This window comes from Vigna unguiculata, chromosome 8, assembly GCF_037176805.1.
Source record: "Vigna unguiculata cultivar grain cowpea cultivar isolate G323 ecotype 2 chromosome 8, ASM3717680v1, whole genome shotgun sequence".
NCBI classification, from domain to species: domain Eukaryota; kingdom Viridiplantae; phylum Streptophyta; class Magnoliopsida; order Fabales; family Fabaceae; genus Vigna; species Vigna unguiculata.
Window position 1 is genome coordinate 34,946,617 of NC_140799.1, and position 17,419 is coordinate 34,964,035.

At 31.4% G+C, this 17,419-nt stretch overlaps 1 protein-coding gene across 4 annotated transcripts; it reads right to left on the reverse strand.

The window, feature by feature from the left end:
- Positions 1-30: 30 nt before the first annotated feature.
- Positions 31-17,278, reverse strand: LOC114194154 (disease resistance protein At4g27190-like). Of its 4 annotated transcripts, none has more exons than XR_014984292.1 (5): positions 17,161-17,278; positions 2,101-5,216; positions 954-1,746; positions 641-781; positions 31-249 (listed from the first exon to the last, which is right to left on the reverse strand). XR_014984292.1 is itself a non-coding variant. In XM_028084243.2 (4 exons), the coding sequence occupies exons 2-4, from the start codon at positions 5,197-5,199 to the stop codon at positions 239-241; spliced, it is 3,903 nt and encodes a 1,300-aa protein (XP_027940044.2). In that variant the 5' UTR covers positions 5,200-5,216; positions 17,161-17,278; the 3' UTR covers positions 31-238. The 4 variants fall into 4 exon arrangements, 2 of the variants coding, with proteins under 2 accessions (XP_027940044.2, XP_085522161.1); XR_003606347.2 differs by having other exon boundaries at positions 636-781; XM_028084243.2 differs by lacking the exon at positions 641-781.
- Between the last annotated feature and the right edge of the window lie 141 nt (positions 17,279-17,419).

Here is a 17,419-nt window from a genome sequence, read left to right on the forward strand (position 1 = left end):
ACTAACAGATGGCAAAAAAACAGAGGTAGCTAGAAGAAACAAAGTTATATTAAAAACTTGTACTTAGAATGGATTATGTAAGAGTAACAATCCCGATGAATTTATAAAATAATGAGTCATACAGGAAAATAAAATATGAAAGTAAGGTAGAAAAGTAGGGTAGAGTAGTGGAGAATTTAGCACCCCGTTTAACTTTATCGGCAACACATCACACTGTAGAATGAATCAACATATGGTCTCAAGTGTCACCTGAAAATAAAGAATTTCATTACATTTGCAGTTTTAGAGATTTGAAAAATACAGCAAGATGACAGAAAAGTCATCATATTATTTAAACAAACAAGCACAGCATGTTCATGTTTATCTGGTGCAAGACTGTTACACCTCTTTCTACTCTTCTTTTGATAGGAAGGTGAAGTTCTGATAATGTTTTGTACAGGGGCTTGAAAGATTCAAATAAAATCTAAGTATGAGTCTAAGTCTTACAGTGAGCAGACATAAAGAAGTAGAACACTATATAAGGAAGAACATAAAGTGGTTTTCTTCATTTAAAAAAAATATCTTGTATTAATTTAAAATATGATGAAATTTGCATAATTTAACAAGACAGATGTAAGCAGCAAAGAAAATGTCACCTGACCAATTTATTACAGCGCATGGAGATGAGTTGAGTGATACATTTTCCATATAACTATTACTTCCTTTTTAAAATCAAGACCAGCTTGTATGTAGCCAATTTGATTTGTTTTTTCGTGCTTAATTGTAGCATCTATTTACATATCTGATAAACAAAAAATATATTTAATTAATACCACCCTTTGTGCCTGGTGACAAGATTTCATGATGGAGCAAAGTTTAACCAAAAACTTGTTAATAAAATAATATTTCATTTAACAACATCATAATCCAAGGACATTGTAATTGTGTTTAGAAAAATGCCATGTGAATTTTACCTGGATGTAGATATAAACTTGGAGAATACACGGGACATTCCCTTATGATATGTTGAACAACTTCTTTTAACTTAAATCCGTGGTGAATCTCTTGGAAGTTTGGCAGATCTGTGAGTGTTATAAATTTCAAGTTGTGTAATAGTAGTTGTTTTCCATCCTTACCCATCTCTTCCCAACCATCATCATCAGCTTCGTGTTCAAAACCAAAAGCCTTGTGTAACTGAGAACAATTACTTATTTCCAGTTGTATCACACTGGTAAAATGACTGGCTGGGATATTATAAAAAAGATATTTCAACATATTGCAGTTTGTAACTCGAATGGAAGAGAGTTTTGGGAAGCAGAGTTGTTGGGAAGAAGATAGGGTTTTGAGTTGTTGCGCATCACCTAAATCAAATATTTGTTCCAATTCATCACAATTATATATTCTCAAATGCTCCAACATTGGTAAACTTGTAACAACGGCGGTGGAGAAGATGGTTTTCAATTTTGGACAGCTTACCACATCAATATCACGAAGGTTTTGGAAGCTTAGAAAAGCTGTGGGGCCTTTCCATATGAAATTGAGCTCAGGTAGATTCAACAATTGTAGCCAAGCCATATCCAAGTTTAGGGGAAGCAGTTGTGCAGTGCCCCCTTCTTCTCCCATTTGGAATTCGAAGATACCTTTTATCTTAAGATCACTCAACCATAGGATTCTAAATTTGAGGAAAACTTTGAGTTGTGGGTGAGACAATGGATCATCGTCCAATTGCTTCAATGTGTTGCTAATCAACCATAGGATATCATTCTCCTGTGTATACACAACGCAATTCATTGTTAATACGCTACACTTTTATTCCACGATATAAGTCATACAAATATAATTGATTAAATAGATAAATACTTGTTTATTCCATTTCACATGATTATGATTAATTTATAAATATATTTTTCAACTCAAACTTAGAATATAAATATAATCTTGATAATTATCGGGTAAAAGTAATGATGAAGAAAACTACTCGATACGATTGTTATTCTTAGTACATTTAAATATTACCTGAGAAACTATACTGATTTCTAATCACATATATTAAAAATGTTACTTCATGTTTAAAACTTACTATTTTTAATCAATTTAATGAAATAATAATTAATATATTACCGTTGGAGTTTTGTGTTGCTGGATATCTGAAACAGTCATCACCTTATGTATGGAAGAATTAGATAATTTTGGACATCCCTTGAAATATAAACCATTAAGACTTGGGAGATGTGCACGACAATATTCAGGCCAAAAGTCAATTAAATTTGGTAAACTCCTCAACTCCATAGATTTCAAATTAGGCAAATTTCTTTCACTATTAGTCTGTTGGAAACTTGGGTACCCTGCAAGATTATGCTCCTTTTCATTGCCAAATACATACTTCAACTTCTCATTGCATGAAATCTCCACACTTTCCAAACTTACTAGCCCTTCCACTAAAAACACAGAGAATATATACTCCAAATTGTCACATGAAGAAATTTGAAGAGTCCTTAATTTCTGGAGCGTCAAAGAAGAATGACTTTGAGTGCTTGAAAGAACGTCATTCTCTTCTTCTATTATGTGTCTCAATGATTTGCATCTATATATTCTTAGAACCTCTAACAGCTCTAGAGTTTGGACAACGGATGGCGTGAAGAGAGAAGATAGCATTGGGCATTCTGATATTGTAAGGACCTTCAGATTGCATAGCTTTGAGCTCATAGGAAATGATACGCTGATCAATTTGTAACATCTTTCTATCTCGAGCTCTTGTAAATTTTTCAGAGAACATCGAGAAGAGGGATCACAAAACACCTCTCGAAGATTATCTAAGTCTACCAAACTCAAGTAAACAATGGTGGAGAACACAACTTCAGTTTGAAGCAAACCAAAACTGGTGTTGCTATTGATAGTGCTATCAATCAGACATTCTATCTTTGAACAATATTTGAGTGATAGAGCAACCAACTGATTCATGCCTTGTGGATCCATAGATGGGATTATATTTTTATAATCTCCCTTAAGGTTTCTCAAATTAAGGTACTCTGCTCTTATAAAGAGATCCTTTATTGGTGATGATATAAAACTCTGAGCGCCAACATTAAACTCATCTATTAATAAACTTCTAGATTGTGCGTATTTTTTCATAACCATAAGATCACCACGACATAAGTAATGTTTATGAGAAAAAAGATAACCGCTCATTATAACATACCTCTGTAATCTGGGGAAAGAGACATCATGTGGAAAGGCCTTTTCATATTCGATTAAGCATAAATACAATTCCTCCAGCTGCAAACATTTCTTTACAACTTCATAAGCTTCAAAATTTTTATTTTTCTTAATCACACATTTGTACAAATCCAAAAGCTTCAACTTCTTTAATTCTACGATCCCAACAGGCAAATCATCAAAATAAGAGCCACGCAAGTCAAGAATCTCAAGTGCTTGCAGTCGTTCCACAAAAGATATGTCACCTAAATCATGACCCCTCAAGCATAGCGTTCGAATATTTTTTAATGAATTCAATGACTCTTGCAAAGGCAAGGCACCTTCATTCCATTCGTTTATGATTGCCAAGGTTTTAAGCTTTGCCAAGCTTTGAAGACACCCATCTGATACTTTTACACCACTCACTTCAAAAGAAAGCAAGAGAATTTCAAGTATTGGATAATTTAATTTATAATTGAGTAGATGATAACTATTCAAACCCCATATGGCTATTGCTTTCATATCTTTCATGACGTCATCATCTGCCAACTCCTTTGGATCCACTTCAGTACGTGTGAAAATTGCTTGACCACTTTTAGACGCAATCCACAAGGCTACATCACGAACCAAATCATGCAGTTTTACCCTTTGTTTTTCTTTTCCATGCATTAACAAACAACAATTCATGAGCAACTTTATAGCTACATGCATCTCTCTCCTTGCGTTCTCCATTGTTCCAAATGTCCCAATTGTGCCAAATCCTCTTCCAAATCGAAATAAATCTTCCAAATCTATTTCACAATCCTCTGGAAACATAGAACACAATAATAATAAGGATTGAGATAATTGGTTTGTCAAATTAGTGTAACTTAATTCAAGACAAACATAAGGACTTCTTAAGCCTTGTGGAATATCTAGTGGCTTAGAATTTTCTAGCCTTGACAATGCTAACTCAAAATCTTCAATACTTTTCTCCTTTAGGGTGCTTCCCACTGTCACAATTGCAATGGGCAACCCCTTACATTCATTAACAATTTTTCTTGCAACACCTTTCAAAGCTTCTGAGGAGTCGTCACTTATGTTTGAATAATGTGTGAACAAGGTCCAAGCTTCCTCGTCACTCAAGAGATCAAGTTCAATTGTACATTGACATTGCATATAAGTGCATACTTCTTTACTCCGAGTTGTTATGAATACGCAACAACCCTTTCCACTTTCATCAAGTGGAATACCTAAAGCTTGGAAGTTTATTTTTTCCCATACATCATCCAAGATTACAAGAGTTGTACCTTTTCTTAATCTCTCTGATAGTCTCTGGGCTCTACCTATATCTGATTCTTCCATTAACTTGAATCCCAATTGATCAACAATCTGATCTTGGATGCTTCTGATATTTAGAGGTTGAGACACTGTTGCAAAGACAACCTTCTCAAAGATTCTCATCTCTTCAACTTTTTTACCCACTTCTTTTGCCAAAGTAGTTTTACCTGAACCACCTAATCCAACTAATCCGATCATGAAAACACTTTTGTTCTTTAATTCTTCAAGAAGCTTGTTGTAAGATGCTTCTGTAGAGTTGAACATAAAGAAATCATCAGAAGAATAGTACTTCATGCCTGGAAGTTCAGTAATCTTCGAAAATGGTTCAAACTTGCTATTACAAACGAGTTGAATCATTTCAGTTGTTTTTGTTTCTATTTCTTTTACAAGAGAATATTTACATTGCCTTCTGAAATAGCTCTTGCTCACACTCGATATTCTTTCTTCCAGCATTTTCACTTCTTCTAAGACTTTCTCAACATCTTTCACCCACTTCTCAACACTTGGTTCAACTTTTTCAGTCTTATTGATGGCTTCTTTAATTCGCTCCTTCACACTATCTCGAGTCAATTCCAATTGTTCTTTGGCAATTGGAAGTTTCAAAGCAAACTTGTTGAAACAACATAAGTATTGAGCATGATCTAAAATTGGAAACACTGCATATTCTGCGATTTTTGTTGCGATGCAAAGAAAAAAGTCCTCCATTTGAATTGACACGGTTCCTAAACATGAATTAGATAATCACTCTGAGTTAACTACAAATAATATTATCTCATGTAATGTAGTAAGAGATTATACAATTAAACTTGCAAATTGAATATCTTAATTTTATTTAACAAAGACTAGTATTAGCGATGTGCACACTGAAATGTCTGTCTTTTATATATATATATATATATATATATATATATATATATCATTTGTACATGTAATTAGTATTTATGGTAAAATATAAATTAATAATCATGTCTTAATATCTAAAGACTTGCACAAACATGCTAAAAAATCAATAAAAAAACTATCATGTACATTTTGACCTTTAAAAAAAGTAAGTAAAACATATATAAAAATACGTATATAATGACGTATTTATTATTTTCATATTTCATTACTGTAATTGCTTGTCTTCATTTTTCCAAAGAAATTAGAATTCTCACCTTTGAAATGTATTGAGAGAAAAAAAAATTATATGATTTTATGATATATGACTTAAATATGAAGACAATAGTATAACGATTCAAGATTTTTCTCAAGTTATCATAGAAAAGGATTTAACTTGAAATTAAATATAACATAATGTTGAGGCTAATAATTAAAGTAAATTAATTTAAATTTTAAACTTAAATTTCTCTCCCTAATAAATCATGAATTTTTATTTGCCTCGAAAACATATATTATATTTCAACAGTAATGATTTAGATAATATTTTTGAGGAAAAAAAATCAATGAAAACTTTTAGAGTCAAAAAAGTTCTAGAAGGTTTTAATTAAAGACCAAATATTTATCTGGTAATGTATTATAGGATAAAAATAATTTTAAACATAAATTTAAATATGAAATAATTAATACAATTTAAAACTAAACAAATAATATATATATATATATATATATATATATATATATATATATATATATATATATATATTATGCACAGGTAAGTGGGGTGATTTTAAATATAATCTTGAAATTTTAAGTTATGTTTAAGAATATAAATATAAATTTTAATTATTTATTCATTTCTAAAATTCAATTTTTAAAACTCCATTCTCTAAAGTCTCTCTATACTTTTTAAGATTTTGAAGTTACATATGATTACTTTTTTCTACTAAGATCTTTTTATTTGGAATTGTCGTTCACTCTAAACTTTTTCTCTCTTTTCTATTTCTAGTTTCTACTAAGGTTTCACATGTTCATTAAGATAAGAAATTCGTTATCTCCGTTAGTCCATTTTCTGGTAAGCATTTTGGCTGATTATATATATATATATATATATATATATATATATATATATATATATATATATATATATATATATATATATATATATATATATATTAAGTGTAAGTTAATTATGAGAAATCTCAATTTTATTGTTGGGGTTGAGTTTTAATTCATTTAGGTGGAATGTGTAATTTTGTTGAATTTGAATGTTACTTTTTTTAGCTTCAAACCTATGAGATTATTAGGGATGTCAATTAGGGTCTGGCCCTCGGGTCGGCCCGTAGGCCTGCGAAGAAAACGTGGGACGGGCCAGGGTAAATAACCCGCAGTGGTCCAACCCGCAGCCTGTGTGGGCTGGCACGCAGTCCGTAACCTGTGCGGGTTGTCACGCGGTCCGCACCACACGACCGGCCCACAAGCTCGCATAAAAAAAAACTTGCACTAACGGAGATAACTGGAAAAGACAAATATTATGTATTTTTTAATGTGCTAAAATTTAAAGAATACATTGTGTATATCATAGTATGAATATGAATATGATGAAAATGTTGAATTATCAATTTATCATCCAACTCCCCAAACTCTTTACTTAATTTTGTGAACTTCTTAAAGTTTCTCAATTTTTAAACATTGAAATTTTTATCATAAAAATTAAAAAAAAATTAAATAAAAAATAAAAAAATAACCCAGGCCAAGTGCGGGGTGGGGTGGGCCAGCCCGCGATGTGTGGGCCTTATGCGGGCCGGACCTAAACGGGTCAGGCCAGCCCGCATTGCCATTCCTAGAGATTATCCCTTTGTCTTTTTTTTAGCTTCAAACCAACACAAAAGGATTGTCTCATCTTGTGTGTAGCCTAAAGGGTTGGTAGACTTGGCAAACTAAGTTAATTTAGGCTGGGGTTCAAAAGTTTAATTTTGTCTAACTCAATTAAGTCGGGTTAACAGACAGACAGACCTCTCGAGCACAACCTACTTTGCCAACCCTAATCTCACTCACCAAGAAACATATTTTTTTATGAATAATTTTCCATAACCATTTGTAAATAATGACATCACTATACTTTCTTCTCATTTTCTCCTCTTCTATTATTGTATGATACTAAACTTCCTTCCAATGCTTCACCTCTCCCTCCTCCCACCTTAATGCTGCCCCTCTTTCTAAACTTATATCGATAAACACATATTTCACAACCTTTCTCTTAACTTCAAGATTATTATAATCTTTTTTACATCAATTGTTATCATCCTTTCATTAGTATTTTTCTACTTTATTTTTTTTATTGTCACCTCTTTCCATCTCATCATCATTTTATCATGCCTTAATTTTCCACCACCGAACTCACTTCCTACATTATGTTAAGGCTTCATGACATAATCTTGGATTAAAATTATCCAAATTGCCCTTTTCAAATGAATCACATTTACAATCTTACAAAGTTATCACCTCACAAAACTACCATGTCGCTAGATATAAAAGGTTATACAAATTTAATGGATCCATCGAGTTCCACAAAGCTACTTTAGTTGTAAAGGTTATAAAGGTTATACGTAAAGGGAATGGGTAGGATTTTCTGGATATATCACCTAAGCTCACCATCGTTCAATTGTTTCGTAATCTTTTTCACGTTAAAAAGTGTTAATTTTTAGTTTTTTCTCATACTTAATCTTTTTCACGTATTGAAAATTAATAAAAGTCCAAAATAGATATTTAAGCGTAATTAAATTGTTTCAAATGCAACAATCAATTGAGTCGTATTTTTCATGTTGCTGCAAATTTTAGGAAAGGTATGACATATAAATATATTACTAAGTAAAAAATAAAAATGGTAAAAGAAAAGATGTTGTTTTTATTGCACAATTTTGTAAAAAATTAGTGAATATAAAGCTTTTATGTGTCCGTAGACCTTTTAATAAGCCTTTGTTTTTTTCTTAATTACATTGTCTAAAGCCTCTCAATAAAGTTTTGTTAGTAATTTTGGGTCATGTATATATATGACACATAATTAAATGTGTTAGGGCCATTATTTATAAAGCCAAATAATAAAGTGATATGACTAAATTAAAGATTTGGCTAAAGACATATGTCATGAAAATAATTAGTGTGTAGAGACCACTTAGTAATTTCTAATTTGATGAGGGACCAAATTAGAAATACTAAAATTTAAATAATTCAGTTTATAAATGGTCGTGGTCCCCTTCTGAGAGCACACACAGAGTCATAACATACTTTTCCTGTTCCTTTCCCTCTATCCACATCAAGAGAGAAAATCAAAGGGAAATCAATGTGCTCTACAGGAGGAAGATCACTTCGCATATACGAGTGCTCTAATATTATTGTTATAGCCAATTCAGGTACGCTTCCATTTACTATTTACAACATGATTATCAGTATGGGTATAGTATGGGTATGAGATATTGTTTATGAGTTTATGATTGATTATTAGAATCAATATTAGGATCATATTCTGCGTTTGTGCTTACATGTGGTATCAGAGCCACCCATATTCATGTTTGTATTTGGTTAATTTAATTAATTTCTATTCAGAACCCTAAATCCCTAATTCTGAAACCCTTAATCCCAATTTTGTTTTTGGGAGTAAAACCCCAAATTGAGAATCCTAGGATTTATTAAAACCCTAATTGAAGTAAATTATTTTAATTAATTTTGAATTTTGGGTTCAAGACATTTGAACATAAGGATTTATATTTTAGAATATAAATAATTTTATTTATTTATTTTATATATTTTTTTTGGTTGTTTAATATATAAAATAAATATATTTGGTTTTGAAATAAATAAAAACCCCAAATTGAGAATCTTAGGGTTTCTTAAAACCCTAATTGAAGTAAATTATTTTAATTAATTTTGAATTTTGGGTTCAAGACATTTGAACATAAGGATTTATATTTTAGAATATAAATAATTTTATTTATTTATTTTATATATTTTTTTTGGTTGTTTAATATATAAAATAAATATATTTGGTTTTGAAATAAATAAAAACCCCAAATTGAGAATCTTAGGGTTTCTTAAAACCCTAATTGAAGTAAATTATTTTAATTAATTTTGAATTTTGGGTTCAAGACATTTGAACATAAGGATTTATATTTTAGAATATAAATAATTTTATTTATTTTATATATATTTTTGGTTGTTTAATATATAAAATAAATATATTTGGTTTTGGAATAAATATATAATCAAATTTTGGTTTTGTTTAATATTTTAAATGAATTAATTGAATCAAGAAGTCACCAAAGTGACCTCTCTTGAGTAGATAGTTCATGAAAAAATGTTAAATGTTGGTGTTTATGTACGTTCATGCGAGTATTGATCGGCCCAAATGAAGATTAATATTTGGCCGGATTGCATATACACTTGTGATGATAAACATGTGATAATTATAAGGATTTGCTTTGTCGATGATAAATTAATCCAAAGATTAGTTTGATGTTGGACGTGCTTTATTATCAATGTTTGATCATTACAACCATATACCTTTAGCAGTTGATATTACTGTCCAAAGACTTGATATTAATGGTGCATTGGGTGTTTTTGGGATGGGTTAAACCATTATTTGAATATTTTTATAATGATTTATTTTATTATGTGAGCATAATTAGTTAATTCCTCTTGTTTTATATACAACTACAATTGCTTCTGTATCTGCTAATATGAATTCTGTTCCGATCCTCAACGGAACAAATTTTAAGGACTGGAAAAGGAACATGGAAATTGTTCTCAACTACATAAGTCTAAAGCATAGTCTTGCTATGGTTTGTTCTGAGGTCAATTTAGCGTCAGTACCTAGTAACACTTGGTGGTTAGACTCAGGTGCAACTACTAACATCAGTGTTTCTATGAAGGGTTGCCTAAACTACCGGAAGCCAATTGATTCTGAAAAATGGATATATGTTGGAGATGACAAATCGGTGGAGGTGGAGGCTATTGGGCATTTTAGATTATTATTATGTACTGGTTTTTATTTGGATTTGAAAGACACTTTTGTTGTGTCGTCATTTAGACGGAATTTAATTTCAGTTTCTTATTTTGACAAATCCGGTTATTCTTGTTCATTTGGAAACAATGAATTTAGTTTGTCTTTTAATTCAAATATTGTTGGAACTAGTTCACTTTTGGCTTATGATAATCTATATTTGCTTGATACTGTGACCACCTATAATGAAACCCTCAATACAGAATCTCATGGTACTAAACGTAAAATTGACAATACTTAATCAGGAGCATTATGACACAAGCGCTTAGGTCACATCTCTAAAAATAGAGTTGAACGACTTGTGTCAAATGGAATCTTAGAGTCCATTGACTTCACAAACTTTGATGTTTGTGTTGAATGCATTAAGGGCAAACAGACCACAGCGAAGAGATTAGGTGCATATAGAGCTTCAGACGTCTTAGAGTTGATTCATACAGATATTTGTGGGCTATTTCCTACACCTTCTTGGAATGGTCAACAATACTTTATATCATTCATAGACGATTACTCAAGATATGCATACTTATTTCTTATTCATGAAAAGTCACAGTCTTTGGATGTGTTCAAATCTTTTAAAGTTGAAGTTGAAAATCAACTCAACAAAAGAATTAAGTCTGTTAGATCTGACCGTGGTGGTGAGTACTATGACAGGTATGATGGATCAGGTGAACAACGTCCAGGACCTTTTGCCAGGTACCTAGAAGAGTGTGGAATTGTCCCACAGTACACCATGCCGGGATCACCCAGTATGAATGGTGTAGGTGAGAGACGAAACCAGACTCTTAAGGATATGGTAAGGAGTATGATTTGTCATTCCACCTTACCAGAGTCACTTTGGGGAGAGACACTAAAGACGACAACTTATATTCTAAACAGAGTACCAACTAAAGCAGCTACTAAAACACCTTATGAGCTTTGGATTGGGCGAAAGCCTAGTCTAAACCATTTCCATGTGTGGGGTTGTCCAACTGAGGCAAGGCCTTATAAGCCAAATGAAAAGAAATTGGACTCCCGAACAGTAAGTAGTTACTTTATTGGTTATTCTGAGAGATCCAGGGGATATAAATTTTATGATCCCATATTAAAGACAATTTTTGAGACAGGGACTGCTACATTCTTTGAGGATATTAAGTTTAGGGGGAAGAATCAGATTAGGAAATTTGTTTTGGAGGAAGAATCGGTAATAATTCCAGAACTGATTCAAATAATTACTTTTGATGAAGTAAGTTCGGAACCTCCACAAAACATTGCTGATGAACCCCATACTCAAGATGATTTGGTTGTTCGTGAAGAACAAACTCAAGATCCTCAACAACCTATGCTTCATGAGCCAACACCTTTGCGGAGATCGATGAGAGGAAGGAGAAGTGCCATTTCAGATGATTATGTTGTATTTCTCCAAGAAAATGAAGATCCTAACAATGGTGTGATGGAAGATGATCCAATCACCGTCCGTCAAGCCATACAGGATCCTAATTCAAAAAAATGGATTGAAGCAATGAGGAAAGAGTATAAATCCATGCAAGATAATAAGGTTTGGGAACTTGTCCCATTACCAGAAGGTGTGAAACCCATTGGCTGTAAATGGTTATTTAAGACCAAACGAGATTCTAACGGTAATGTGGAGAGGTATAAGGCTCGTCTTGTAGCTAAGGGATTTACTCAAAAAGAAGGGATTGACTTTAAAGAGACTTTTTCTCCAGTTTCATAAAAAAAACTCTTTTAGGACAATTATGGCTCTTGTTGCACATTATGATTTGGAGCTTCATCAAATGGATGTCAAAACGACGTTTCTCAATGGTGACATTGACGAGACGATCTATATGATGCAACCAGAAAATTTTGTGTCGGGAGACCCAAAGAATATGGTTTGCAAATTGACTAAATCCATTTATGGACTAAAACAAGCATCCCGTCAATGGTACCATAAATTTCATCAAGTAATTCTCTCATTTGGCTTCGAGATGAATCTTGTTGATGATTGTGTGTATCACAAGTTTAAGGGGAGCAAGTTTATTTTCCTGATCTTGTATGTTGATGACATTCTGCTTGCCACTAATGATATAGGCATATTGCACGAAACTAAGAAATTTTTGTCAAAGAATTTTGAAATTAAAGATCTTGGTGACATCTCCTTTGTATTAGGAATTCAGATACATCGAGATCGATCTCGGGGTATTCTAGGATTATCACAAAGGAGCTATATCGATAAAGTTCTTAAAAGGTTTAGCATGCATGAATATAAATCCGGGGATACTCCAGTTGCTAAGGGAGACAAGTTCAGTCTCAATCAGTGCCGAAAAGGAAATTTAGAAATTGAGGAAATGCAGAAGATTCCTTATGCATCAGCCGTAGGGAGTTTGATGTATGCCCAAGTATGTACGCGTCCAGACATAGCATACATAGTTGGGGTTCTAGGCAGATACTTAAGCAATCCAAGAATGGACCATTGAAAGCAGCAAAAAGGGTCATGAGATATTTAAAGAGAACAAGAGGTTATATGCTCACATACAAGAGGTCAGACCAGTTGGAGATCACTGGGTTTTTTGACTCAGATTTTGCATGATGTCAAGATAGCTTAAAATCTACTTCATGTTACATTTTTATATTGGCAGGTGGTGCGGTTTCTTGGCGCAGTGTCAAGCAAACCCTTACAGCTTCATCCACCATGGCACCAGAATTTGTAGCATGCTATGAGGAAACTAATCACGGGATATGGCTGAGAAATTTTTTCACAGGGCTGAAAATTGTGGAAAGCATTGAAAGACCACTTAAGTTATATTGTGACAATAAATCAGCTGTATTGTATTCCAACAACAATAGGAGCTCGACTAAGTCGAAGCACATCGACATTAAGTTCCTAGTTGTTAAAGAAAGAGTACAGAGTGGATAGATTTCCATAGAACATTTAGGGACAAACTCCATGATTGCAGATCCTCTAACAAAAAAATTCCACCCAAGGTCTTTCATGAGCATGTTGCTCACATGGGTGTTTTACAGTTTGAGGAATCTGAGGTTTAGTGGGAGATAGTCATTTTCATATGTTTTATGTTTTATGTTTAATTTCTTGTATGCATACATTGAACTTTCAGACATATTTTGTTATTTATATATGTGTGTTTTAATTTTACACTTTGTATATTAAGTTTTTATATCGATCTCATTAAGTTAAAGTATGGACCAATTGAAAATAGATATGTATATACAAATCACCTTCACATAATTTTTCATGCTACACATTTCATGATGAATCCATGTCATTTGGTTGTGTCAGGATTAATGATCACTGTTGGTTTTAGTTCCGATTGATGCAATGAAAAACTGGTTTGGTTCTACATACTGATATAATCAATGGACGAGACTTTTGGAGTATGCTCGAGTAATATAATAACAATTTTGAGCTCATAAAGTCTAACACATTTATAAGGTTGTAAGGACATATATATTTGTGACCAATGGGAGATTGTTAGTAATTTTGGGTCATGCATATATATGACACATAATTAAATGTGTTAGGGCCATTATTTATAAATAATAAATTGATCTGACTAAATTAAAGATTTGGCTAAAAGCATATGTCATAAAAATAAATATTGTGTAGAGACCACTTAGTAATTTCTAATTTGATGAGGGGCCAAATTAGAAATACTAAAACTTAAGTAATTCAGTTTATAAATGGTCGTGGTCCCCTTCTGAGAGCACACACAGAGTCATAACGTACTTTTCCTGTTCCTTTCCCTCTATCCCCATCAAGAGAGAAAACCAAGTGAAATCAAGGTGCTCTACAGGAGGAAGATCACTGCGCATATAGGAGTGCTCTAATATTATGGTTATGGCCAATTCAGGTATGCTTCCGTTTACTATTTACAACATGATTATCAGTATGGGTATGAGATATTGTTTATGAGTTTATGATTGATTATTAGAATCAATATTAGGATCATATTCTGCGATTGTGCTTTCAAGTTTTTCTTTTTTTCTGTGTCAATATTCCTTTGTAAAATTTGTTGATGGCTAGTATTAAACCTTTGCTTAAATTATTTTACTATTAATATTTGAGGGTTTAATTGAACGTGATTCTTTAATTTATTTTATCCTCAAATTTAGTTTTTGTATTATTTAAAAATATTTAATGTGGTTCCTTTTATTAAACCATGTATTAAGATAAATCGTCTCTTCATCCTCTTCTTGTTCGTCAATACAACTCCACCACCATTTCGATGATACTTACAACCACCCACCTTGATAACACTCTCCACCACCATCACAAGTTCAACAACATCGACCACCACCTACCCTCGTCATCCATTCCCACTGTCAACACCTACTGTAGAGGCATCACAATACCCCAAATCCACCCACGACATCATCTTCTTCCCAATTTCACATGCTCAAAAGGTTCATGTTTTACTCCACAATACGACTTCCATGCTCAAATGGGGTAACTTTACCATCTTCTCAAGCACCATCACCAAGTTCTACAATGTGAGGCTAAAACACTCACTAAATCGTTAGTAGGGATGACAATGAAGTGGAAGAAATGAGGTTCATTATCTCATACTCATCTTCAAAGAAACAAATTTATCTCCATACTTATAATCAAGGATATAATATTTTTATCTCTTACCCTCCCTAATGGGTAATGGATATGGGCATACACTTATACTTATGTTCATATCTACTTTTTTACTATTTCAATATTAATTAATTATTTTCTATTAAAAAATAAAAAATCACGGCAAAAAAAACATGATATTATCACATATTCAATATCAAAGAGATGGATTCTTGTTCTTTTAATATAAATTATTTAGAATGAAATTATAATTATATATATTTCAAATTAAAGTACAAAATAAGATTTTCTTGAGAACCAAAATATTTATTAAAGTTGTAAACATTAATAAAAAAAAGTTGATAAAATAAAAAAAAACATGTTTTAAAAACAAAAAAAAAAATATATCAAATTTAAAAAATATTTTAAATTCTCTTTACTTCCTTCCTAAATATTCTAGTTAAATCTTTTCTATACCATATTAAAAATTTATAATATAGTACTTGAACGAAATTACAAAAAACAATAATAATCGAAACTTATCACATATCTTCATCTGAATTTCAATCCCTATTGGATGGTAATAAATGAGATTCAAAGACAATAACTTATTATATTATAGTAAATAAAATGTTTTCATACAATTGTAGCAATAAAATTACACTCAAGAAAATAAAATTAATTATATGAAAATTTATCAAAACAATATTCTACATAATAAGAATAAATAAAAGATAAGAATATTAAAAAAGAAGTAAAAATGATTAAATGTCCATCTTAAAAATTATTTGATACATCATTCGATGAAATTGCAAGAAAAAAAAATGTATAATTAAGAACATGAAAAAGTATCTCAAAATCTAAAAAAACTTTTCATACCTCAAAGTAGTTGAAGTGTTATAAGTGATAATCAAAATTGTTTTAGAAAAAATAAAAGTTTTTCATATGAAACAAAGATTAAGGATCATATAAAATAAACAAGATTAGTTCTTTTATATTACCTATTGAATAAAGGGTTTATATGATTGAACATTTGAAATTGAAAGTCAAATATTTATATATCAAAAGAAGAATCACTACTAAAAAAACTCATATTTCATGTCAATTTTGCTTTGATTTTTTTTTTTGTAGGAAATATTTATAAATTTGTTATGAAAAAAAAAATTGCAGGAAATTGTTGTCATTTTTTTGTAAAATATTTTGTATAAAACACTTTTCATAACAAATTTTGTAGGAAATACTTACGAATTTTATAGTTTTGTATGAAATAATTATTTACGAAGGAATTACTTGCCAATTAAGATTCTTATAAAAAATAACAAGAAAATTCTTGCAAATTTTTTTAATAAATTTATAAAAAAAAAATCTTATGTAATATAAGAATTTTTAATAATAAATAAATAAAAATATAAAAAAATAGTAAAAATATTTAAATGTGAGACTATTTGATTGACTCTAACTAATAATACACTATTTAAACTTAACCGCACCCATCATTCTTTTACTTAGTAGATAGAACGGGCAGAGCTTGCTCCTTCGTACTAGTGTATTTAGCTGCCTTAGTTTCCCATTCGTACCATATTCATATTCCTTAGCACAGGCACTATATCAGTCTACTACCTATAGGTCGAGTTCAATTACATCGAACCTTATGTTACCTACTTTGACTTATATATTAGGTATACATCAATAAGACAAGCACAGGAACGGATATTCAATCAAAATTGGAATATCACCCTATTCTCTCTCAATTGCCTATCCTTTATAGACGAAGGGTTCGCGATTAACAAGATCGGCTTCTATATAACTTTATAAGGGCTTTGTAGACTTATGATAAGAGAGAAATTATCTTGATATGAATGAATTTTATAAATATTAAATAAAACAAACAATATTATATATATATATATATATATTTATTGAGCTTTTCAATGGCTCAAAGAAGATAGGAGCAAGAAGACACAACGTTTTGGTTATGAGAGGGATAAACAGAAGACATACAACGTGACAAAAAGGGGAACAAAAGGGGAAGAGCGTGGTGGTGGTGGTGATTAATATAAAATAATTGAAGATTTGGAAAGTAATTTGATATCAATATCATTCACATCAATATTAAATAGAAGTGAGAAGATTAAAATCTAACCAAATTGAAGATTTGGATTGAGAAACTTACCTGGAGAGAAGATTTGTGCAGATACGATGTGAAGAAGAGCAACCTTGCTGCGAAACAGATTATTGATCGAAAGGTGTGGAGTTGCAATTTTAGAGAATGAAAAAAACTGAAAAGGGATAAGATAGACATATAAGTAAATAAGAAAGTATGAAATTTCTGAGTTTCCAAGTAAAGTATAGAATTGATAAAGATGCAACTTATTCCTTTATTTTTGTGGGGTTTTTGAATAACAACACATTCTTTTCCAATTCCGTTGTGT